This window comes from Callionymus lyra, chromosome 12 (genome assembly GCF_982586985.1).
Source record: "Callionymus lyra chromosome 12, fCalLyr1.hap1.1, whole genome shotgun sequence".
Classification (NCBI taxonomy): Eukaryota; Metazoa; Chordata; class Actinopteri; order Syngnathiformes; family Callionymidae; genus Callionymus; species Callionymus lyra.
Window position 1 is genome coordinate 25581755 of NC_141829.1, and position 25039 is coordinate 25606793.

The 25039-nt window shown below is 39.7% G+C and overlaps 1 protein-coding gene across 1 annotated transcript; it reads right to left on the reverse strand.

Moving 5' to 3' along the window:
* Positions 1 to 238: 238 nt before the first annotated feature.
* On the reverse strand, positions 239 to 24485 carry dop1b (DOP1 leucine zipper like protein B). Its single transcript, XM_087804861.1, has 38 exons — positions 24332 to 24485; positions 21360 to 21535; positions 20096 to 20277; positions 19866 to 20036; positions 19617 to 19806; positions 19444 to 19542; positions 18441 to 18564; positions 18238 to 18347; positions 17601 to 17712; positions 17273 to 17393; positions 17081 to 17200; positions 16874 to 16982; positions 14891 to 15121; positions 14549 to 14814; positions 14220 to 14488; positions 13320 to 13588; positions 13100 to 13252; positions 12905 to 13005; positions 11699 to 11889; positions 9931 to 11512; positions 9167 to 9266; positions 8903 to 9094; positions 7365 to 7487; positions 7167 to 7301; positions 7058 to 7113; positions 6865 to 6969; positions 5500 to 5566; positions 5236 to 5395; positions 4846 to 4928; positions 4672 to 4781; positions 4465 to 4614; positions 4320 to 4381; positions 2645 to 2773; positions 2441 to 2577; positions 2318 to 2373; positions 2113 to 2256; positions 1348 to 1480; positions 239 to 896 (listed from the first exon to the last, which is right to left on the reverse strand). Exons 2-38 carry the CDS (start codon positions 21495 to 21497, stop codon positions 639 to 641), a joined length of 6738 nt encoding a protein of 2245 aa, XP_087660987.1. The 5' UTR covers positions 21498 to 21535; positions 24332 to 24485; the 3' UTR covers positions 239 to 638.
* Between the last annotated feature and the right edge of the window lie 554 nt (positions 24486 to 25039).

Here is a 25039-nt window from a genome sequence, read left to right on the forward strand (position 1 = left end):
TACACCAACAGTTGAGGAAGCAACAACCAAGGGCTAAAAATGAGTTCATTTAAAGACATGCACACTTTCAATTTTTAAATAAAAAGGGAACTGTTTGAAGAAGTGTTGCATTGTTCTCTCTAGTCTGCACTAATTCACAACGCTGTTAATTCACATTCTATTTTCAAGCTAACACATCTTCACTCTATAAACTTTTTTTAAAAGTGTTTAATGTTTGTTAGGATGAATGAATGTCAGCTGCAGAACAATATTTCGATTTATTGTTTATCCATGATCCTTTCAACATCCATATTAATTCTACATTATTTATGACATCACAAAAAATCCCTTTTTCCCTTCCACGTATTCACAGACGAGTAAAAGTTGCTCACATCTTTCCCAAGAGCCGGCTGGGTTTCACTTTCAGAGCGACGACATTCAGCGAGCATGGAGCAGTTAGGAACGTGAGCTTCTTCACAGTGTTAAAAACAGGTCCAGAGGTAAAACTCTTTCAACAAAACATTACAACATTCGATGTGTGCTTCAGGAGCAGGCGATGGATCTTCACAACATACATTTATGGTTAAACATCAAAGTAAAGCATCTCTCCTCCCGCTACAGCAATATTTGGTTGTGCAAATTGAATGTTCACTGTAGTCTCAGTTGTCCATGCAGTCCAGGAACTCCTCTTCTGTGATGCTCTCCAGCCTCTCCAGGACTCTCTCCGAGCTGGCAGGCGGGTAGTCTGCCACCGGGAGGTGGTGACTCGGGTAACCATTTTGGGGGATTCCCTGGAAGGAGCAGCAGAGGGTCTGGAGGAAAGGCAAAAGCTGGGTGATGGAGGAGATGGAGCTCTGGCTGAGTAGAGGGAACTCCAGTCGGTCGGTGCATGACTCTTCGCTCAGCCCGTTTAATTTCTAAAAAGATCAGATCAAAAGTTCAAAAGAAGTTGAACGTGCGAACAAGTTTAAAAATAAGAAATTAAAAAAACATTGTTGTTCTGAGTCGCAATAAATAATCAATAGACTAACGGCAAATATCTTTATTGTTAATTTATTTGTATATTGTAAACAGTTTTTTTTTTTTTTCGGTCTCATATCTTAATATATAGCTATATAAAATATATTTTGCAGTATATTAAGTATCGATATTAACTTAAATTAATCAATTTCAAGATTCATTTTCTACCTCAATTGACACTTGATTAACCACACTCAGGTAAACTCTGCTAAATGAAGCTACAGTCCTGAATTTACTGATTCATAGCGTTAAGCTCTTGTTTTCTGCTTGCAGTAACCGTTTGAATATTGTTTCAATTGTGCGAGTGTGACTTGTCTCATGTGCAGGCAAGTCATTTTGACTCCTCACCCCGTATCTCTGCTGTATCTCCTCCAGTATCCTGACGACGTGAGGCGTGCACTCCTGCTCGCCCTCCATCACTGGGTTTCCTGGACCACTGTAGCGGTTCACGTCAACCTCAGGAACAAATGCCCAGCGGTACCTGTGTATGTCGCAGAAAGACCATGTCATTTTCTCCTGCTGCATCTACGTACATGAGGATCAACGACTTCTAAAGAAAACAAAAACAACTCATAACAGTCAACTTGTGGACATAAATGAAATCAACACTTGTATTGCGATTGTACGTTTGTGGAGCACTGTAGCAAGAATCAGCTCATGAGTGAAATTCTTTTATGCCTACATGGGGCCTAAAAATCCAGCCTAAATCATTTAATACGACTTTGGTAAGCAAGGCCAGATTCCGTCAAATTACTCCGGGAGCCTTCAACTTATTATCCGCGAGCCTCCGTCTTATCACTCCGCCTGATTCCGTCTTATTATCGGCCTGACTCCATCTTATTACTCTACCCGGCTCCGTCTTATTACTCCGTCTGACTCCGTCTTATTACTCCACCTGGCTCTGTCTTATTACTCCGCCCGACTCCGTATTACTACTCCACCCGGCTCCGTGTTATTACTCCACCCGGCTCTGTGTTATTACTCCACCCGGCTCCGTCTTATTACTCCGCCTGACTCCATAATTACTCCACCTGGCTCTTCTTACTTCGTGTAGATCTGTCTTATTACCCCACAAGCTAAGGGAGACCGTGAGGCTATGAAAGAACGTCTTACATTTGAAACAGTGGAATCTTCTCTGGGGGAAAAGCCAGCGAGGTGTCAAGAAACTTGCAGGCCGATAGGTACATGTGAAGGTCTGCCTGCGGAAAGTGCAGCGGGCCGTTCCTTTCCACTGCCCCTCGAGCAGCCTTGGTCTGCCTAGATAGAAACACCAGTTGAGTGTCACATCAGTGAACCATGTGAAGCATCATAAACTCACTTGGCGGCTTCTTTGTCCACCCGCAGCGCTTTCTCCAGACGGCCGAAGATGCGGATCTGTGGAAGCGTAATCTTCAAGTTCTCTCTTTTTGAAAGGTAAGGTAAAAGGAACAAAAGATCTCACCAGCTCGGTCACCATGATTGGCCACAGTGAGGTTAGGTGCTGCGACGAGATCCGCAAGAGAATGACTCGAAACATCAGGAACATCTGAGCAGAAACTCCAGGACTAGGGGCCAGCCTCAGTGCCTCCGTGAGACGTTCTGGACAGGGAAGACACATGTTCACCTCAAACCCTACATTGATCAGTGTAAGGGTCCTCGGACCCACCTTGGATGAGTGGCAGGTAGAGATGATACTGGTCAAGTTCTCCGCTAAACATCGCAAATGCCTGGCGCTTCAAGAGCATCGGCTTCTGCTCTAGATTGGCAAACAGCTTGAGGGAGCCGCTCTGCATACCTGCAGCACAAACATGGAGACCAACACGCCTTAGTGATCCGACGACAACATTTTCAAGGGAATCTAGTTTTAGGACAATTTCAAGGTTTAGTTGAAAGAGTCATCCTTGATGACAACCACACAATAAATGTTTGCAAATTTCTGCAAAACATTGTCTGATGATTCACATTTGATATATCAATCAAACTCAGCTGCTGTAAAAAAAAAAATACAAATGTAACATTTTTTAATTAAAATGTGCATTGTAAGGTTTATTATATTACTTTCAGAATACTTTTTTTAAATTATTTTTTGAACAAATGCTAGTGATGCTAGACAAATGTTGAATTTGCCTTCAAATATATTGAAAGGTGTTAATCCAATTATTACAAACAAATTCAACCTCTTAAATATGGAAAGCATTGATGCCAAAAACTTTAATAATACAATATCAACACTTTAGAATCATAATCAGAATTCTTCTTTTGTGCCATTATTAGTGGAGAGTCCCCTAATTTGGCATGTTTCGGTCCACTGTGCAACATCAACATCAAACATCATAGAATAAAATATTAAAGATGAATACAATAACATTTACATAGTGCAGTTATGGAAGTGTGGACATTTACAGCGTTGTATTAATGAGTCTGGAAGGGAAATAGGGGAAGAAAGAATTGTTGTGGCGGTGATTTAATGACTACAGATGTCAGCTTGGACGGGGGGATCACAGAGGTGTCGGAGGTGTGAGTGCAGACGGTCAAACCCGCAGTAGTGTTCATTCAAGCTCTGAGCAAGGGCGAGATTGTTCAGAGCTGGGGGGGTCTCGAGGCTTGCAGTTTGTTATGCTCTTGAGCCCTTTCCACACTGCTGCCGAGTCATTGGTCGAGAACTGCTGCTTGAGTTTATTTGAGTGTACCACTTAAGCTTCCTTCAACTCCCTTCTAAGCAGTACCTCAGCTCCTTGTAGCAGTTCTTCACTTCTGTGAGACACTTCCTTCTCACGTCGAATCTGGCTCAATTTAGGTGAACCAGGGTTTGTCGTTGTGATAACACATCCTGGTGCGCGTTAGCACAGTAACTGATTCTGTACACCAGAGGTTGTAAAAACACACACCTCCACCTGGAACCAGATCTATCGTGCTGTCCAGGACATGTTCGCTCAACCACGTGTTAGCGGACATTGGAGAGAAAAACTCCAGGTAAAGGTGCGCACGCTCTTTGCCAGCGAAGACGCACGAGCACTCCAGCCCGTTTTCCCGCTTGCGTTTTCTCCCTCTATTGGCCAAAAAGTGGTCCAAGTCTGAGGCAGGCAATAAAAAAATGGTAATATGCCTGTTGGAGCAGTAGACATTATATTGAGTAGATCTATAGAGTTGTAAGAGCACGCAGACGCACTCTTAACGGACAAAAACGGAATTTAAATGTTAAATTTAAATTTATTATGAATGTAATGAAGTTTTAGAAACAAGGGAGATAATGAGTTTAAAAAGTGGTTTTAGAGAATGTTAGTATGTAATGATTACACACACATATTGTGGACCGTTACCACCAAACACTTTAGACTTACCCATGAGATCTTTGAACGTGGTCTTCTCATGGGTCAGCAGGTGGTCAATTATGGACTTCCAACTGGAGAGAAGCTCAAATGTTACTTGACTCAACAGCTGAAGAATACTCATCACGATAGAAAGACATGTGTCATCTACACTCACCTTGGGAAACAGGAGACGTCCATGGTGAAGAACAGCGGGTCCATGAAGAGCTCAAAGACTTCTTTCCTCCAGGCCCTTTTTGTGTACGCATACCCACTGAGACTGCTCAGTAGCTGGGCTCCAGCCTCAAAGCTGGGCATGTTGTAGGCACTAGGAGACGCATGGACAGTCAGTCCGGGACAACAGCACAGATGCATTCACACTCACCTGTGGTTCTTCAGGTATGGGAAAACGTAGTACATGAGACGAGAGATGAGAGGCACAGCCTTTTCCTTCTCGTCGCTGCGGTACACCATGTCCAGCAGAGGGGCCAAGACCTTGATGTACGATGAGAGGTATGATTAAAGATGATGTTTGCAGGGGATATTTTTAGAAGCCCACCTCTGCCAGCAGTACAAGAGCCTGGACGCTGTAGACGGAGGGAGCTGAGGATGAGACCATGGTGCTGGACTGAACCATCGACTCTGACGATCGAAACAGATGAGGAAAAAGTTGCTTATCATGACTACGTTTTTGTAAAAATAAGAATAAAATGGGGAAATAATAATTATAATATTTAATTTTAATATGCAATTCAAAGGCTGTCTTTGTACATTATTCAATTTAAATACAAAATAAGCTTGGAAACCCCCAAACAGTTATATAGAAAAAAAAACTATATAATTAAACACATTTAAATCAGTATCTTTATTTTAAGATTTAAGTGTTTACAAAGAAAAAAATGAATACAATTAATTATTATTATAAAACAAAATACAAAATAATTAGTACCATAATGGTCAAAATCCACATCTGCATCTTCGTGTTCATCCGCCTCAGGGCACACCTGAGGCTGAACCTTGACCTCCAGGCTCCTACTGAGCCAACTGGTCTGCTCAAGTGATGACCCTGCAATACCTCCCACTGCCTCCAGGATGCGCTGAGTCACCTCCTGCAGTACATGTAAGTAAGTAAGTAATATTTATTTATATAGCGCTTTGAGCAACAATGTCAATGAAACCATGGAACACTTAACATCTCCTATGGACTTTTTACCTGCAGATCTCTGGTGTCTTTCTTATTATCCAGGTTAGGGAGTCTGTTGACGACGTCATTCAGGATGCTAAAAGATCACAATAAACCAGTTGGACTCAACTAAACAAATCAAATGGAATATAAATTGACAGTATTGTCTACAGGATTTAACCTATGATTTCTATGAAATCCTCAAATCTTTAATTTAATCTATTAACTCCAGACATAATCTGGAAGCAGATACGTGAAATATTTGTGATATTTCAACAAGTCAAACAGAAAACAAGAGTTTTCAAAATATGTATGACACAGCTGCTGTGATGAGTTCTCTGAGAAGGAGTGGGCATTTGTAAAACAAGTATTTATTAAGTTATAAGGGGAATGTGAAAGTGATTTTATTTGAGTAAGAACATTAGTTGTTCAGTAATGAATGGAGGTAAATCGGTGCAATCAGAATCTAATTGAATAATTAGAATATACAAAGGTCGAATTTGTTTTTATTGAATAGTTGAATTCAAAAGTTCGAATATCTTTAATTGATTGTTTTTCTATTTTTTTTTTAAACAGAGTTTGATATTCTTATTCCAATAGTTAAAAAAAAATTAAAAATATATTTTTGTGTAATGTGAAACATTTATAAATCCATATTTTAAATAATCAATCAATCAATAAATCATGTGACACGCAGATGATTATGTGATGACATAGAATAACTCTGGTGTGTCAATTTAGGTTTTGTCCAAACAAAGCTTTCATCTCATCTCATGTTCATCCTGTGGTTTAAATATACTGTAATATTAAAATAAATAAAGTGTTAGCTGAAAACTGGACCACTAGGTTTTTATAGCTCACTCTGCTGTGATTGGTCAAGCATCGGGACTGTCACCACCCGTCATCAATCCCGGAAATCTCAAACTCCAAGTAACTCGTTGTATAAACAAAGCAGGGGGTTATTACAACTGGCTAGAGGAGGAGTGAAGCCCACTGTCAGGTCCTAATGGACTCTGCTCTCGTAACTTCTTGTTCGCCAAGATTTCAGACGGGGGAGAACTTTATAAAGTAATCAATTCAAAACATCATCATGATGGCGGCTTCTCTGCATATCTTGGAGAGGAAGACTTAAACATTTGAAACAAGAGAATGAGTCAGGAGAGTTGGGTTTTTACATTATTTGCTCTTTTACAAAATATGATAATAACCAATCAATATAGAATTAATTGAATTCAATGATTCAAAAATAATCATTAAATGTATATAAAAAAAACAGAACATTTCTAACATTTTTAAATATTTTTAAATCTAAATAAAGCCAGTAATATATAGTTGTAGTACTGACAGGGACACCTTTTCTACATTGAAGTTAATCTGGGACAGAAGTGGATTTACCCGAGCAGCAGGAAGTGACCAGGTGGAGCCAAGTTGAGCTGAACAGACTCTCGTAGGAGAGTGAGGAGAGAAGTGATGTTTTCCTGCAGAGCTTGAGCCGGGATGCTGCCAGCAAGAAGGAGATTACTGACACAGTTGTTCAACACAGCACTTACAGGGACCACCATCATAAGAAAAATTGCTCATTTCCTACCTCTGAATGTAGGTATAGCTAAACTGCAGCATGGGAACATCTACCAGAGACGACTTCTAAGAAAGAAATGATGATATTACACAGGGATGGATTTTAAGACAGCAAGTACCTGATCTCCTTTCAGTTGATGTGGCTTCTTCACCACCTCCTTGATGTGCTGTAAGATGGTGTCTGTTTGGAAGCTGCTCAGTGACTTCACTAGATCCACAATCATGAGGCGGGCCTCGCCGGGTACCGGCAGCACCTTCCAATGCAAGACCATCAATGATCAGTTTGTTTCTTCATACAGGTAAAGCAACTGTCCTACTTTGTTCTTGGGTCTTCTTTTACTCCTCCTGCTGCTCCACACAGCTCCCAGTGAAGCCATGAGCTGGACACCATAATGCCCGTTGAGAGGAACCAAGAACTCAAGAATACGCTGTCGTAGAATCTACAAAGGCAACACAAACATTGATCACAAATGAACTTAAATGACCAAAACCTCATAGAATCCATAGCTTTTCATAAGATTTAATGAGCTGGCCACTGTTGGAGCAGTTACAGGAAACTAGGGCTGTGTAAAGGAAGGAATCTGGAAATACGTCACGCATCTGGTTACAGGGGCAAGGATTTGATATATTGCAATATTTTGTGATACTGGAGGAACAAGTATAGATTAGCGGTATTGCACAAATGAATACCCTACTCTGGTATTACAGAATTAGAATCCCTTATTTGTCCCGCGAGGGGAAATTCGGTAGTGCTTTTTACAGCCATTCACACATACTGATGGGAGTAGGCTGCACACCTGCGCCAAGTCTACCATCAGGAGCAATCAGGGTAAAGTGTCTACAGACCAGATGACTGTTTTCCTTTGTTTGAAACCAAAATAGGCCCAAACATCATCATTAAAATGCTGGAGTCAACTGTATCATCACGTCCTCAATGTAATCTTGTGGGATTTCATTGTTCCTTTAGCTGTGGGGTTGTAATGACTTCTTCTCTATCAAACAGAAGTGTAACTGCAATAAAAAAACGCAGGGAATATTTGCATGTCAATTGTTAATTATTACAAATTTACAAAATGTTATTATATTTTACACACACTTTATTGAAATAAAAAACACACAAAAAAAAAAGAAAAATATCAAATATGATCTTGGCCAAAATAAATTAATCAATAATAAACTTTTTTTTCAGTGCTTTTCCAGTTTTATATATTCTGTTTTTTTATACATTTATATTTTTATTCAACTTCATTGATAATAAACAATCACATTTAATTTTTTTTATTATCTGCCACAATACAGTATAACAAAATAAAATATATGAATGCCATAATAAACATTAATCTGCAACAGAGTCACTGAGCTGGAGTCAACAAAGGCATAAGAGTAAATTAAAAATATTTTCATATTGATTGAATACATAATTATTAATTAAGATTGAGTATCTCTAATTATGTTATTTCATACACATGAAAGCGTGAATGTAATTTTCTCCAGTGAAAGTAATTGAGTTAATTATTTAGTCTGGTATGTTTCAATGTGTAACCTGTGTATAAAGAAAAGTTTTCTTTGCTGCCAAGATCATAATTCTGTGTTGATCTTTATTCTGAAAAATGGGCTTTGATAATAATTCATGTTTTTAAATTGTCTGGAATGTGTGGTTGTAATATTTCCTCCTTAATCTACACATCTCTTACCAGAATTCTTCTAGCCTTGGGCAGTCCCCTAAAATGTGCCAGTGATAATATTCCGCAGATTCACATGCTCTGCAGCCACTCATATCCCCGGCCCTTGTATATGACTTTTTTCGCGGTGAAAAAGTTGTGTGCCTAGTGTCAGAATGGTTTCTTCAGGCTACCTTGGTGCTTTTGAAGTAGACAGAGTTAGAGGTGTGACGTCTGCTCTGTCCAGTCTCAGTCGTCCTCTTCTGTGAATCATCTTTGTTGACGATGCCCCACAGCAGCACCATGCTACTGAGCATGTGTGGCAGCGCCTCGATCACAGCGTTGCGTGCATTGCGGACGTCCACAGGATCGCAGGCGACCACAGACTATAGAGAACAACATTCAGGTGCAGTGTAAATAAACACTAATTTTGCTCTTTCCTCTGCCAGTTTACTGACCTTTTTGTTGTCCAGCAGACAGAAGTGAGTAATGGTGGTCAGGCCTTCCAGCAGAGTGAGCGGGTAATCTGGGGCGATGTTCTCCCTCCTTCCACTCAGACTGGTGAATCCACAAAGATGAAAGTGAATGTGCAACATAATTGCTTTGTAGAACAAATGTATCACAGCAAAGGCCTTCGGGCCAAATTCATCCTGAAACTATATGAAGACATTGAGTAAGAATCACATCAAGCGCTTATTGAAATTTGCCTATTAAAGCAGCCAAAACTATCAGACTGAAGAAAAAGAAATGTTTCTAACCAAAAAAAATGAATTGTTCACTTTTTTTTATTTAAACATTACAAGTGTAGCTCCAACTAAAACCTGTTGGAATTTTTTGTTTAAGGATGTTTTTCTTTAAATTATTTTCAACTATCACTTTTGTGTTAGTATTTTTCGTTCCTTAACACATTTTTGAAAATATATTTGGTTGTAGTTTCTAGTATAATTTTTTTAAAAATATAATGTAAGTTTAATAATAATAAAAATGATATTGTACTAGTGTCTTTTGCATTTGATATTTTTCATGACAGTTTTCAAATCTCTTTGTAGCAGCTTAAGATAATTATTGGTAATCCAGAAAGTAATGTTTTTTTTTTTATAACTAGCTGCAGATGTATGGCAAAAAAGCCTACAAAGAATAAAAGTAAGACTTTGTTAACACTCTCACTTCCTTCTGAGAAGTTTTATTGACAGTGACACTTCTGTGTTTGAGTTTCATCTACCTGTGGTTTGTTTTCCCTCCGTCGTGTTCATAGACCTTGACCAACTCGTCCAGGTTTCTGCAGATCTGATTGATCAGTGGAGCCACGATAATGCCCAGGGAGCGACCCAGGTAGGGCAGAGTGTTGCAGAGCAGAGACACCCAGTGTGGGTGCATGCCATAGCCGTACTGTGGCTGCAGAGCTCGGGACGCAGCTGAGACGAACATCCCCTGTGCTGTGATGGGCTGGTTTTGGACGTACTGGGCTGCCTTGATGGACTGCTGAAAGAGGACGGCAGTCTGCCACTCACGTGCCAGGGGGCTGCTGACTGTGGGTGACCCTCGACTCTCGCCGGCTTGACCGGAAGAGGAAGCTGGCGCGGTGGTGCTGCAGGGCAACAAGTGCTGCTCCAGGACGATCAGTCCCTGCAGGAGTTTGAGCAGCTCTATTTGTAAAGTGTACTGTTCTTGTCCCACCCCGGCGCCTACATTGACAAGACTCTCCTCAGAGAAGCCTCCGTCCTCGTCCAGCATCTCCACGCCCAGTGGACCCTTCTCGACACCCTTCTGGCTGACAAACATGGACGCCGATAGCGTGAGGAGTGCATATTGCTGCACTTTACATTCTGTGAGAAGCTTGCGTACAACCTCTAGTGCGGGTCCACTTCCCTCCTTCTGTCTCTGCACCATATCATCCAAACGGGTGATCATGCGGGTTAGGACCTCCACGCTCTTCACCTGCACCTCTCGGTTCCCCTGCAGATCCAGTGGAGTGAGGGGCAGGTAGGAAGGGTAATAGGAGCAAATTAAGCGGAGGCACATGGACACCAGGAGTTCAATGAGGAGAGACGGAGGCACAGAAGGGCTTAAAGAAGGCGACAGCAGACCGCCATAGAAGCCCTTTCCGTCCTGAGCCTGCTGATGGCGCTGCAGGAGGTTAGAGACCAGGTTGAGATGTGCGGCGGAGCTGGTGTCCAGAGACGTGGAGCAGAGAGAATCTATCAGTGGACACTGAGCACTGCTCCTCAACAGGCTGTCCAACAGAGCCAGGCCCTGAAGCAGGTGGCGCCATCCGCCCGAGACGGGATAGAGCAGCACGTGACGGAAGAGTGAGTCGATGGCCTCCTTCTTCTCACGCTCCTGTTTGAGCAGGCGGGATCTGGCCATGGCCTCCAGCTCAAGATCCTCCTCATCCTCGCTTGACAGGGAGTCTGAGGCTTGTGTGCGCTCGGACTCCACCCTCCTCAGACCATTGACCAGCGCTCCCTCTTCGATGCTGCTGTAGGCCCCTGAACCTGAAGTTGAGTTCTCAGTGGACAACTGTGCAGCGCTAACATCAGCTGACTCGGTGTGCTCGCTTTTCTCTTCCTCTTCTGTCTCCTCCACCTCCACATCCTCCTCCGTCACCTCGCTCTCACTCCTGGACACCAACATGGCGTCCGGTATCATGGCAGAGTCTGGTTCACTTTCCAGCTCGATCCACAAGGACTCCCGATCCACAATGTTCAGAAGGTTAAAGGTGATGAAGTCCGGCAGGGCATCGCTTGAAGTATCCAAGACTTTTGTTGCATTTCTTCCCCTGTTATTCAGACACTTGAGATTTCCTTCAACAGAGAAAATGTTTTAAGGATTCTTCTTCATAATCATCATCATCAGAATACTTGACTATGTTTCTGCAGGACATATTTTATTTTTAAGCTTTTTGCACTGAAACTTGGTTTTAAGAAAATGGAGTTGTCTGCTAAAAAAGGTTATTATATTTAGCACAAAGATTTGTTAGAGGAACTCACCAGCAGTAAGGTTTTGTTTAATGCTCTGAATGGAGCTGCGCTGGGTAGAGGGGTGAAGCAAAAACAGCAGAATGGGCTCCAGGATTCGAATGACGTCGTTGAGTGACAGAGCACGGACGAGCCAGCACTGAGCTGCTGCACTAATGGAGCCATCAATGCAGCTCAGGCTGTCCACCACCACACACAGAGACCTGACAGAGACACAGTAAAAACAGTTTAATCAAAGTCAAAGTACACTTTTGTAGAGTAATAAATGTCCCTAAAAAATAACAATCACATTTTTTTTCATTTTTCCCAGTCATTTGGTTTGTCGGGTTGCAAGGTAAGAATGTGTGTGTGAATGGTTGTCTGTCTTTGTGTGTGCCCTGCGACAGACTGGCGTCCTGTCCAGGGTGTCCCCTGCCTCTCCCCCTATGACTCTGGGATAGGCTCCAGTCTCTCTGCAACCCCGACCTCGGGATAAAGCGCTTGTCAATGAATGAATTTGTTGAATGAAGGTTGACCATTTTTTTAAATATCTAAATATTTTTTAATTAATCCATTTTAGATTCTAGAGTTTTATATTCTAATTCCAAAATATACTATATATACAGTATATATACTATATTTAAGGTTTTATTTTTCTTATAGTAAAATACCAACAATTTATTTAATTTTTAAAGGCTACGAATTAAAAATAAAAAAAATTATTTATATTTATTTCAAGTGTAAAAAACGTTTTATTCATTTTAAACATATTGAAACTTTAATGATAATAAAAAAAGAACACCTTCAACCTTTTAATATACAAATGATCAAATTCAATTATTCAATAAAAACAAGTTCAATATATTTCTTATTTAATTAAATTATTTAATGCTTAAATGGCAATGATACATTTCCATATAGTCCCACATTTTTCTCCAAATTCCCATTCCAAGTGGAGAAGTAAGCTGCCCACTTCAAAAATAAAATTCAGATGTATAATAAAAAAATGAGATGACATAGTGTTAATCAGCTGAGGTCGGGTTTTAGGGTAAACATTTAGTTAACTTTAGTTAAACTAATAAGCTGATAGTTTGCACAAGACCCACTCACTGAGCTGAACACACAAGAAAAGCATCCAAGTTGGTGTATTTTGAATTCGTCCTATTCTGGCGATTTAAATGGCTCGAATTTAAAAGGTCTCTCTCCTTCAAAAGGCTTTTGGTGTTTGTATATACGTACCGGTCAAAAGAGCGACCGTGGGACATGCTTCTGTTGGTGTGGGCCTCACGGGTCAGGTGCCACAGGAGTGTGAATCGATGCAGAGCTTCCAGTCTGATGGCCTAAGGGAGACAAACAGCTCTTTGCTTAATCACACGACCTTTAGAGAAAACAAGCAGGAGGGGAAGTCTTCCTCAAGTGTTTCAACATGCTCACCTTGTCCTTGTGAAGCAGCCCCTGGCAAATGATGTCCTCACAGATGGACGGTGAAGGAGCTAAACAGTGAAGCCGGTAGAAGAGTTCCACACAGGTGGTGTGCTGCTCTTTTCGCTCCATGTCCAGCTGGTTCCAAAGCACCTTGGACACACTCTGAGAGAAACTTCTCTGTCAGCATCACTTTATACAGCCACGGATATATTGAGGTTTCAATCCTGACCTGATAGAAGTTGGTCCTCTCCTCCAACGCAGAGAGAAGCGCAGGATAAATTGGTGGTATGGTTATCATCTGCAGACGTCCACTCAGAGGGTTGGAGTCAGAGGTCTGGTACCGCCTGTGCTTATCCTGAATGACCAGAACCAACGACTGAGAGTGGTTGATGACTTCCAGCAGGGAGGAGATAGCGGTGTGCTGGATGTTGTAGTCCCTCGACATGCAGCACAGAATCATCAGAGCTCTCAGCCACACAGGAAGGCCATCCATTTTGTCTAGAAATCAAAGGGTTCCCATCAATTAAATCATGAACGAAACCAGTTTGCTTTTAACGATGGAAATGATTACGAAATACTGTTGTCACCACCATTAACAAACCAAGAGAGGAAAATGCGGATGTTGGTCATTTAAAGACAACTACATTTTCAATATTTTATGCAATACTGAAAATGAAAAAAAAAAAATACACTTTTTTGTTTGTATGAAAACAAAAGCTATGCTATAGTCTCAATTTTTGGTTTGTCTTATTTGTTTATCTTGTGTCTAATTTCCAGAGCTGCACACACAGACGAGATAATACTCACATAGTGCCAGTGATAATAACTCATTAAGTAGTTGGCTGACACAGATGGGGCAAAATGCAGCCACAAAAATAACAGGAAAAAACCCACAGATAAACTTTTAATCCATTTAAACACCTGCTGCTTAATGCCTTCAATATCATAGGAATGGCTTTGCTGAATGGTCCATGACAAATGACAAAGATGAACTACATGAAAAAACATTTTTAAATTCAATATAAAATTGTTGGTATGATAGGACATAAAATTTATATATATAACGCAGCTGGAAAAAAAAATAAAACTGGACTACAACTTGAAACTAATAGACAACACTCGGACCCACCCATGTCAGTGAACATATCATTGTAGAGAGCCAGTCCCTCCTCTTCACTGAGATAAATGGGGAAGGTGGTCACCTCCAGCAGCAAGTGGCAGACGGCGGTGAACGCTTGGCGACAGGACTCGGAAATCTCTGCTTTACCTCGGGGCATGTAACCCACACACCAGTCAATCTGTCTTACAGATCCATCGTCCTGCTTCCTATCCGCTACAGCTGTGGGCTGCAGCTCAGCTGCAGGCTCTGTGGCATCCTCTACTTGAACCAGCAGGTATCTATAACACGAAAAATACATGTTATTTTAAAAGCACTATCTATGTATGAAGCTTCAGCACCTGGTTGTTATGAACGCCAGGATGTCCTGCAGACACTGTGTCATGGTGTCCACGCTTCCACCTCTTCTCCAAGCTCCGTCACCTTTACTCCCGTTGGCCTCCACCGCCATGGTTGGAGGGAGATGTTGCTCTGACGGGGAAGCACTGATCCCCAATCCGCTGTCTTCAGACGTCATGGTCACTCCAGTTGAGGGTTCAGCCTCTTCTCCTGGATCACTGCTCTGCTGTGGGTCCTCATGCTGAGCATCTTCAACCGTGGTACTTTCCTTTTGAATACAATATCCAGACTCAATTATTGATTAAAAAATATTGATAAAAATCTCAAATCCTTTAATCTCGCACCTGAGCGTCTTCGTCCTCCTCTTGCTTACTTAGCTCTACAACAGTGTTTGCCTCAGGTTCCACATCCATGTAGGCAACAGGCATCTGGATTTTGCTCAAGACTTTGAAGCAGGCACGGAGACCTTGAGTGATGTCGTCCAGGCTGACTGAGGCCATGTGGCTGCACAACGTGCGCAGCAGGATCCCCAACATTTCAGGGAGAAACTGAGACTGAATGTCGGCGTGCAGCTCCTATGACAGGCGAGGGTGGATGAGTGAGACATGTTCCACTCTATTCAAACTGCTGGAAAACTGGTTTCTATTTTTTTTTGCACTGGGTTTACAAATGTGTTAATGTTTATTGAGTTATTGAACAACTAAAGTTCTCTTGTTCATCCAAAATGTGACTAAACGTCATCTGTCTGCTTCTTGAAATGATCCGATTTAATTGTTTGGAATGCTGAGGTTGCAACTTAACAGACACTGTTCCAATTTCCTTCACTGTAAATCTATCACTTAAGAGGGGGCCAAAGCAAGGTTCTCGACAGGGTAGAAGTCAAGTGAGGAAGGAGGTCATGTCATATTCTCTTTTTTAAGGCCTTTACTGGCCCACCATGCAATGGAGAATTTTGTAGCATGTGATGGAACGTTGTCTTACATAAAAACAATGGTGTTCTTAGGAGATGCAGACGATTTACTGTACCACTGAAAGTATAGGTTTGGAAGTTGATTTTGTGTCCATTTTGAACACGGAAAGGTCCAAGGGGACCTGTGTGCCTGTTACTGATCTAGTCAGGGGCCATCTGGTCTGTCAAGAGTCACCTTAACTCATCAAAAAAATGCATGACCCCAATCTTGACTTGAATTGTTTCAAGTTATGTGTCCTGTAGCATTTCTAATTTTTGACAGTCAGGTTAATCTCTTGTTTGGCCCATTGTGTCTGAGCAGAAGATGCTGCCTAATGATGATGCACACCTTGATATAGGGCGTTCATCTCCTTAGGCCTGGTATGGCTATGGTATGTTCAAAATAATAACTTGTATAATATTAAGAATTTTGTAAAGGCGCTATTAAAAGTAATATCATGTTTCTTTGCTCTCATTGTGCCTTTCTCTATACTAAGGAGTCTGGAACAACAATGTAACTAAGAGGTCAAGGGTTAAATAAATGCAGATTTATTCTTGGAGGTTTTCAGATTAATTATGTTTACCAGTGATTCATTTTGTGTGTAAGCAAATACACTTTAAATCATTTTCTATTACAACTCTATACAGGTAACATAGGTATATTTTGCTTAAAATAATTTCTGTCAGCATCCTTTTCCAAAGGTACGTGTAAGCAGACTGAACAATAAAGTGGGTTAATGAATTGGAACTTCTTACATAACACAACATATGTACAATACGAAAGTTTCACACCTGGACTTTTATTCTAGATTTGTTTATTAAGTCAGTGTCCAACTGCTGCTGTGGGACTTGGAACAATTTTTAAAATGAAACCTAACTATTGTTTCTTTATGATAGTTTTAAGTGTGACTCAAACATCTAGAAAAAAACCTTTAGAACACTCTTTGTGTCTTACTCTTTCTTGATGAACCTGTTACCACAAGTGTGTTCAGCAGATTTTTACTGCCTTTAAAGTGTGAAACATTATTATAAGCCCCTTACCTCGTTTCCAGGAACAGTTTGAATTTTTCCAATCACACTGACTGTTTAAGAAACCATAACGTGTGACAGGACTGCAGGTGAATTTGCTCTGTGTATGGACAGTTATTAGAAAAAGTGCAGGGAACTACCATAGTGACAGTTATACGAGCGCCAAGTCTTGTTTCTTATTTTTTAACAAGATGTTGAATTTTAGGATAAACCTTTGAGGAGTCACAGTAGTATTAATGCTCATGTCAAATAGTGTTTGCTGGTGAATTGTCGATAAAGGGTTAAATGGTGCATGTTTCTAAATGTAGCCGCTTTCAACTGCGACATGAGTTTGGAGAGCATTATTTACCAGAGGAAGAACATCCAGCAGGAACATCATTAGATTGGAGATCTCAGCCACTGTCGGAGGAAGATGACAGCGATCCTGTTGCGGTGCTGATGGAGGGTCGTCTCTGGCACTAAAGACAAAAATATTGTTTTGGTTGTTATTTGCATTTTCAATTTCCAAAAGCAGTGTTAGCAGTTTTTTTTTATAAAGAAGAGATGCAAGTCTAACCTGAAGGCGTTGCAGAAGCGTCGGGTCATGTACTCCCACAGGTATTCACTGTTCATGGAGCTCACCAGCATGTTCATGGTCTTGATAATTTCTGATGCATTCTTGTTCTCCTTAATCTTGCTGGAAATATCAACAAGAAGGACATAATTTTTCAAAAATTCAAACCTGAAACATCCAGGATTTTGCTCTCACCTCGTCAGCTGAGTGCCCGAGAGAACTGAGCTGGAAATATGTTCTCCATCCAGCATTGCTAGGCAGTAGCGGTGAAAAGCTCTCACGACCTCTAGCAGGATGTTACCCAAAACTGCCGGACCTGTCAGACATCAACAACTTAATAGAACAGCGTTTGACAGAACTAACCTGCATCTTGTTATATAAACTAATCAAGTCTCTCGTGAAATGTTTCAATGAGTCTAAGTAATGTATCTTACACTTAAACATTTACTATGTAATGCAAATTTGGAAACATTTGAAGGATGTGGAATTCCTTGAGGTGATTAGTGCAATATCTCCATCCTACCAATCTCAGGTTTGTCCAGCATACTGATGATGATCCGAAAGGGTCGCAAGTATCCACCGACGTTCTCCAGGCTGCCCTCTGAATGGTTTTGTTCTAGTATTTGAATCATTGCCTGCAGTCGAATGAGAGACAGAAGACAAACAAACATGCAACGTCAAATGTTGATTGAACACAAACACTAGTTGTACGTTTTGACTTTGGTTATTTAGTGTGGAAGCTACAAATGTTAAAAAAAGCAAACAGAAACATAAACTTGTTTAAGAGGCGTACTGGATTATGAAACTGGTAGAAATCAATCCATGCTGCATATTATATTTCCTTCCTTTCACTTTCTTTAATTGTATTTCATTTCATTCCATTTTCAAATGCATCCCAAACACCACAATAAATCCTGAGTTGTTTTTTTAATAATAGATATGCTAGCAGCTGTCATTTGGACTATAAGTATGTTTAACCTCTATGGGAAGTCGATAAGAGAAGCCACATGTCATTAATGAAGAGTTTAAACATGTTTGGTCAATAGAGGGAAAGACAATATTAGTAATAATTTGTTTCTGTGTGTTCACTGTTAGGATCAGACACCTCATGGTCATGAGAAACTATCAGACAACATAAGTTTGTTGTGTTGGAAGTGCACCTGGACAATAAAATCTCGGGAGTAGGTGTTGAAATAGTAGGTGGCGTGGTCCTCGTTGGTTGTGGACAGGGTAGGATGCGGAGCCACCATTTCCCCTTTGGTGTTTGAGCCTGAAGAGAGGATAAGTCAGAGAACAAACATTTAGATGGTGAACCGGGAAAACCAGTTCTGTAAAGTAGTGAATAACATTTGTACTTCAGCACCTAGAAGCCAGGCATAAAGACGTCTGTTCAGGGACATGTCTCTGCGTAGAAGTGTCTGCACAGCAGCAGACACAACTGACGTTACGTCTTGGGTGCTCAGAGAAAGGTTGGCATTTTTCGGGTCCTGAACCAGAATGGGGACAAATACAATCAATTATTAAATGTTTACACCGCAATCTTCTTTTTAAGATTGTGTTCTATGTTTTAGCAGCGCCGGTCAACTGAGAGGAATTCATACATTTTTGTCTCAAAATTTACTTCATGAATACATATACAGTACATATATTATAGTCAAGAGGCAAGGGGACCCTTCGGACTGGTTTCCAATCCATCAAAAGTCACCACGTTAAAACTCACATCTACAGACAATTTATTCTTCAATTTATTTAATTTCTGAAGGTTAAGGTAAAAGAGTACAAAATCAATTTCTTCTATTTATCACAAGTTTGGTCAATAAGGCTAAATTGAAAATATATTTTTTAAATAAATTATTTTAACACCACGTTTACAGGGTTTGTCCACCGTTCTTTAGAACATTCATATGATTTATTTAAAATAGAGGCATAATAAACATTAGCATCCTGTTTTTAATTAAACATTTTCATTGAAATATTCTTAAATTTTTTTCTTTTTAAATTTACTATTTTAGTTAAAATGCTGGTCTCCCACCATGGACGAGCATAAGGAAAGAGCACTGAATAGCAACTGTTTGAAAGTTTAATTTAGTCAGTAACAAGTGGGAAGCTATCATTGTTTCTAGTTTGGTGACGTTGTTTATTTACTAAGAATAATATAACACTGAAATTGTATCTTCTTTAACAAAGGTTTTAAATAATTTATCTTCTTTTTTTAATGTTGATAGCTGCCTAATTTATCAGTCTTATTTCTAGACTTCAGCAAACCAACTACAACTACAGACAGATCAATTCTCGTACATTAACGACAATCCTGTAAGATCTAAATATCACATTTTGGACAAGCTTAGTGAAGTCTGTGAACTAACCAGACACTCAGCCAAAGGGAAAAAGTAGTGCAGGATTTCAAGGGTGTTCCTCTGAACTAGAACATGCGAGTCTTGCAGGGAAAGACAGATAGACTTCACCTAAAGAAAGACAAACCAAATATCAAAATATTGATACTCATTTGCCCAAAGACTGACCAGAGAAACTGACTCACCACCAGATAATTATCGTGGCCTAGCATCTGAGTCTGCTCTTGCAAAGGGACTCCACGGTCGAAGTGTGTCACTATGAAGACGGTGGCTGGCAGTCTCACCATAGGAGTGATCAAAATACTTCCCCACAGAGCGGCGTAGAAGACATCCTGACCCACCAGCAGCGAGAGCTTCATCAGTAAGATGTCAGTCCTGCACAGACAGACGGTTGACTTTAATCATCCTATATAGCGGTGGAAGGTACCTTTTACCGATCATAGACATCCAGTCCCTCCTCAAGTCCGGGCAAAAGTCCAGTAATGAATGCTTGGAGACTGGGCAGCAGAGCTCTGTGCAGCGGCAGATAGTAGCGCTCGTAAAGTGTGAGGAGGATTGGCTTCACTGCCATTGCAGCATGTCCCAACAGAGGGAACAACCCGGAGCTGAAATTTAGAACAATGTTAAAACACACTCCTTATGACTTGAGTGCTTAGTCCATTACCTGTAAATGAACAGATCCTTTGCTAGCCATTTTGTGCCAATAATTTTAAAGATAACCTCGTAGGTCTCAAGGGCTTTCAGGTGCACCCCGCTGGGCAGGGCAGGGTGTAGACACTGTGCCAGGCGCTTGCCTATGATCAGCCTCTTGGGCAGCAGCGAGTAACGAAGGTTACTCTGCAGAGCCTGATGAAGAGCCAAAGAATATCATTTAATCAGAATCAGAAAACTTTTATTGCCAGTATTGTAAAACAAAACACTGTTTTTTTTTTTGTATTGGCAAAATAAAATGAATGACTAAAAAAATAAAAGAAAACTACGGTAAATACATTCAATTTTACTAAACAATATTCATTATGCGGACAATAGAAGGATGGAATGAGTTCTTGAACTGTGATGTTCTGGTCCGTATTTTTATTGTATTAGACCCCAAATCTTAAATCATGTTAAAAAAAAACAATTATGATATATATAATTTATTTAATTTATTTTCTTATTTTTGTCTAAAATAATCAAAATGTTTGCTTCTCTTGATCCTCATACAGCCATTTTTATGGACTTTTATAGCATCATAACAGCAGGAAGAAACCATTGAGACTCAGCATGTGACAGGTGTTGTTACCTTTAATATAATTTTGTTCACTCCACTTGCTCCACAATAACGCAACCAGTATTGTGACCTCTTTAAAGAGGTCCTGAGTAGACATATTTGCATCTTCTCGAAAGACGGTTATCTCACCAAACACAGCTCAATGGAAATATACAAACTGAAATGGCTGCAGGCTCAGTGTGTTTATACTCAGTTAATATTACCAATTCTTATTACCATATTTTTCTTAAATTAAATTAGAGAATTTTATCTTTTTATTTGAGCTTTTATCAAAACAATTCTGTACATCTAAAACATAAGTTTTCTGTTTGGTATTCCTGTCAAGACTGAGCAAATATTCAGGGCAAGACTCATGTGCACTTAAAGAAACAAACAAAATAAATACAAGTGACATCTGTCTATCTCCAGGTGAACAGACAAAAAGTGTTGAAAAAGAATTGAACCTGAACCATCAAGTGGAGGTCTTGAACCATAAAGGAGGTATAGGAAGTAAGTAAGTAATTATTATTATTTGTAAAGCAAAGACCAGGGTCACAATGCACTTAAACATACAACACCTCAATACACAGTTAAAATACATGCTTTAAAAGAAGAATATCATATATAAAGAACAATTGTGATCATTTCAACAGTGAAACAAACAGTGAAGTGATCGTACCTTGTTGAGTTTACCCAGAGAGGATATTAGATCGGCCCACTCACTGGAGGACTCAAAGTTTCTCAGCGCCTTCTCAATGACTGACGCATAGTTACGATAGCGGTAGTCACTCTGCAGCTCTAGCTCTTCTGGATCCATGTTTGGTCAATCTGATCGCCGCATGCTGTGTAGAATGTCTATACAATAGAGAATGAAGATGAGAAGAGGAGGGAACCCTCTTGGATATCTCAGAGGCATGGAGGAGTGTAATGGAATTAACCCATTAGCTGTGTATATTGACATCGACAGACCACGGGGCAGTGAAAACAAACATCTCTATTCATAGCTGGTTGCTGTTTATCGTATTGAGGCGTCCGAGTCCTGACAAACACCTAGCGTGCCCGTCCACAAAGAAAAACCAGTTGGGCATGAAATATAATTGAGCTCTTTTATGAGTAGAAAATTGTATTCTGTTAAAGAAAAACTAAATAGATTAGTAAATTAGATTTATCTTCACACAACATGGGGCTCAGAATACACTATCATTCTATTCAGTTTAAGACTTTGTTTTGCAATAAAGCTAAAAAGGCCATGTGGCTTTGTATCCACGCAAGCACCTTTCACAGTAACCCACTACTGCTAGATGTTATCAATACAAAGAGGACTATGTGTACCAATACTCTATATTATCTAGTACTATATTAGCACATATTTAGAGGCCTCGTGAAGCAGCTGAAGCAGAATCATGATAAAATGATGCCAGGTTTTATTAAATTAGTTCATACCAGTAAATACTATCTAGTGGCTTTTTAAAATGCTGATGTTGTTGAATGAGGCCTCATTAATCCATCACTAACAAAACCCGAAATGTATCATCAAAATTTGAGGTGAGTCCCCCAATGAAAGAATCAGCATGCATTTAAAAATAGAATCACGTCAGATCACATTACTCCTTCTGCACCTGGACTGGCAAAAAATTTAAAGGAAATCCACAATTTTCATGAATATTTGCATCTGCAAAGGGGTCTGAAAATATAAAGGTTTTAAGTCTATTTAAACCAGATCTAAGACAAAACAAAAACTACCAATTCTGCAAGTAAAAAATATCTTATGGTAGTAGTGTGTATGTGTGTGTACATGAAAAGCAATACACAAAGATGGCCGAGAGAAGAAATTGGCAGGATTAGATGAGACATCTGGACTTCCTGTGGATGAGCTCAAGGGATGGTGCAATCATCCACACACTTAGCAGTCTGATCACATGACGGTAAAGTAAGATAAACAAATAAAAATATAAAACACACACACTTCCTCACAGTTGAAAGCAGGAAATGACTTGCAACAAAGTTCTACTGACGAATATGTAGCCATGTCCTTACATTTTACATTTAGAATTGTTGACAATTGCTCATGAAGACATCTCATGGTACAAAAAGTAAATCAACAGGATTAGACAAACACACAACAAAAGTAAATGTTTGCTGCACAAATACAGAGAAGGTGTTATATCACAGTAGAGAAAATACAGCCTAATTAAATAAGAAGAATGTTGCTTAATATCTGTTGAACCGAGGTCAGCAATAAATATCATGAATACACGTGAATGAAATTGTGGTGTTGAAGAATGCCCATCAAGGCCTTATGGCGGTCAGGCACAAACATGTTCCACACTACAAAACTAAGCTTACATTTTTAGATGAATACATACATGCTTGATGTATTCCAGGATTCTTAACTTCAGAAATACTGTAGTGCACGTTCCACCTCTGACAATGTTCGTGGTCAGAGTCTAACCCTGAAGTATTCACAACAACATACATTAAAATTACACAAAAAACATCAAACACCACTACATATGCAAGAACGGAACTTGTTGTATATTTTTTTAGATGAAATAAGAACTCCTACTTCTGCTTCTCTGTTGGGAACCAGATGAATGATCATCAACACTGTAAAAACCAAAAACAGCTTCATCAAGATGTTTGACCGAAAAGAGGAAGTAAACAAGTAAATTCACTTCCTCGGTGAATGTGTCAGCAAAGTTTCAATTTTAAGGTTACAGTAGGTTTTCCCAGTGATGTGTAAAACTGTAAAGAGCTTCCAAGTTTGTGCAATACATGGATATTGTGCTCATATGGATACGATTAAACTTGTGCTCTGGATTCACATGTTTACGATTACACTACAAGCAGCAACATGTTGACTGTGAACATAGTTTTCATTTTATGTTGTCAAACTAACAAATATTTCATGTCCACTGTATTAATAATTTCATCAATCATATGACTAGGTTTTGTACTTTGATGTCATGTTTTGCGACTATAAATATTGTTTACAGAAATTGCTCAATTCATTTTTCTATTGCTATATTAATTAGTCACTGTACACACAATAATAATCCAAAACAGTTTAATCTATGACCATATGTCAATATAAAAAAATGTCAAATTGATTATAAAAAGAAAATAAAAAATATAGTCTCACATTCTTATACCTTCATTAGTAAATGCGTTCACTGGTTGTGCTTTCTTCCGTTTTTCTATAGATGATTGTGTTAGTAATATTGTTTTATTATTTTATTCTGTACTGCCACCACACAATTTTGTTGTGTGTACAACACTGTTGATGATCAAAACACTATTTAAAAAGAAGATTATAGCAGGATTTAAGTCGGAAGTAAAAAGATGACACCTACTATTCCATATGATTACAAAAGTATTTACTTTTTAAAATTCATGACAATAGACTTGCAAAGATTCTACAGGCTTGTGCTTGAGTCACCTGACTGGCACCACCGCTTTAAACAAAACAGACAATTGTCAGTTGTACCCAACAGCGTCTCAAAAATATACAGCATTACAAAACAATAAAGAAAATCCGTAAACGTATGTTAGTATATGACAAATATAAAAATAAGGTTAATATTGATTAAACGCCAGCAGGCTAACAGTAAACACACAGCTAGCTAAACATCAGGTACTTCTTCGACTCACCAAATACAGAATATTTCCGTCAGAGCAGTATGTGTACGAGGAGCCGCTGCAGGGTATCCACTGAGCATCATCTACGCGCACTAAACTCAGACATCTTCGTCGAAGCACCTGTTTCCAAGCCTGAGAGGAGCGAGAAGCGACTGTGACGGAGATGTTCCTGACTGGGCGGCATCCCCACTCAGCTGAACGCTCGAAGAATGGCCCACTTCCTGGAGCAACAGGAGCGCAACCAGTAATGTGAACGCAAATTTAAATGTTTCTTTGACTGATGACAGCTTCTTTGAATTTGGTACTGAATAATACAATATTCAAAACTTGGGCTCTGTTTTTAATCCAACGTAACTTACATAATAATTACAATACAACATGGAGCAGCCTTAGCGCACCCCTACTGTTGGTCCCGTCTAACATTTATGCTGTCTCACTTGACTCAGATATTTGACGGGGACATGAATTCTTAGGAGCTCATAGTTAGAAAACACTTATGATCAGATGTGGAGTTGCTAAATTTAAAACTACATATAGATGTCACCATAAACTCTTCGTGTGTGTCTGTTTTCCCGAGTTTATTTATTTATTTTTCAATTCTTTCATTATAATTGTTCTTTGTTTATTGTCATACAGACAACAACGCATATAAATCTCTATTTTACCTACGTTATAACTTATTTTTTAAGACTTTATGAATAATAAAAACAACATTTATTC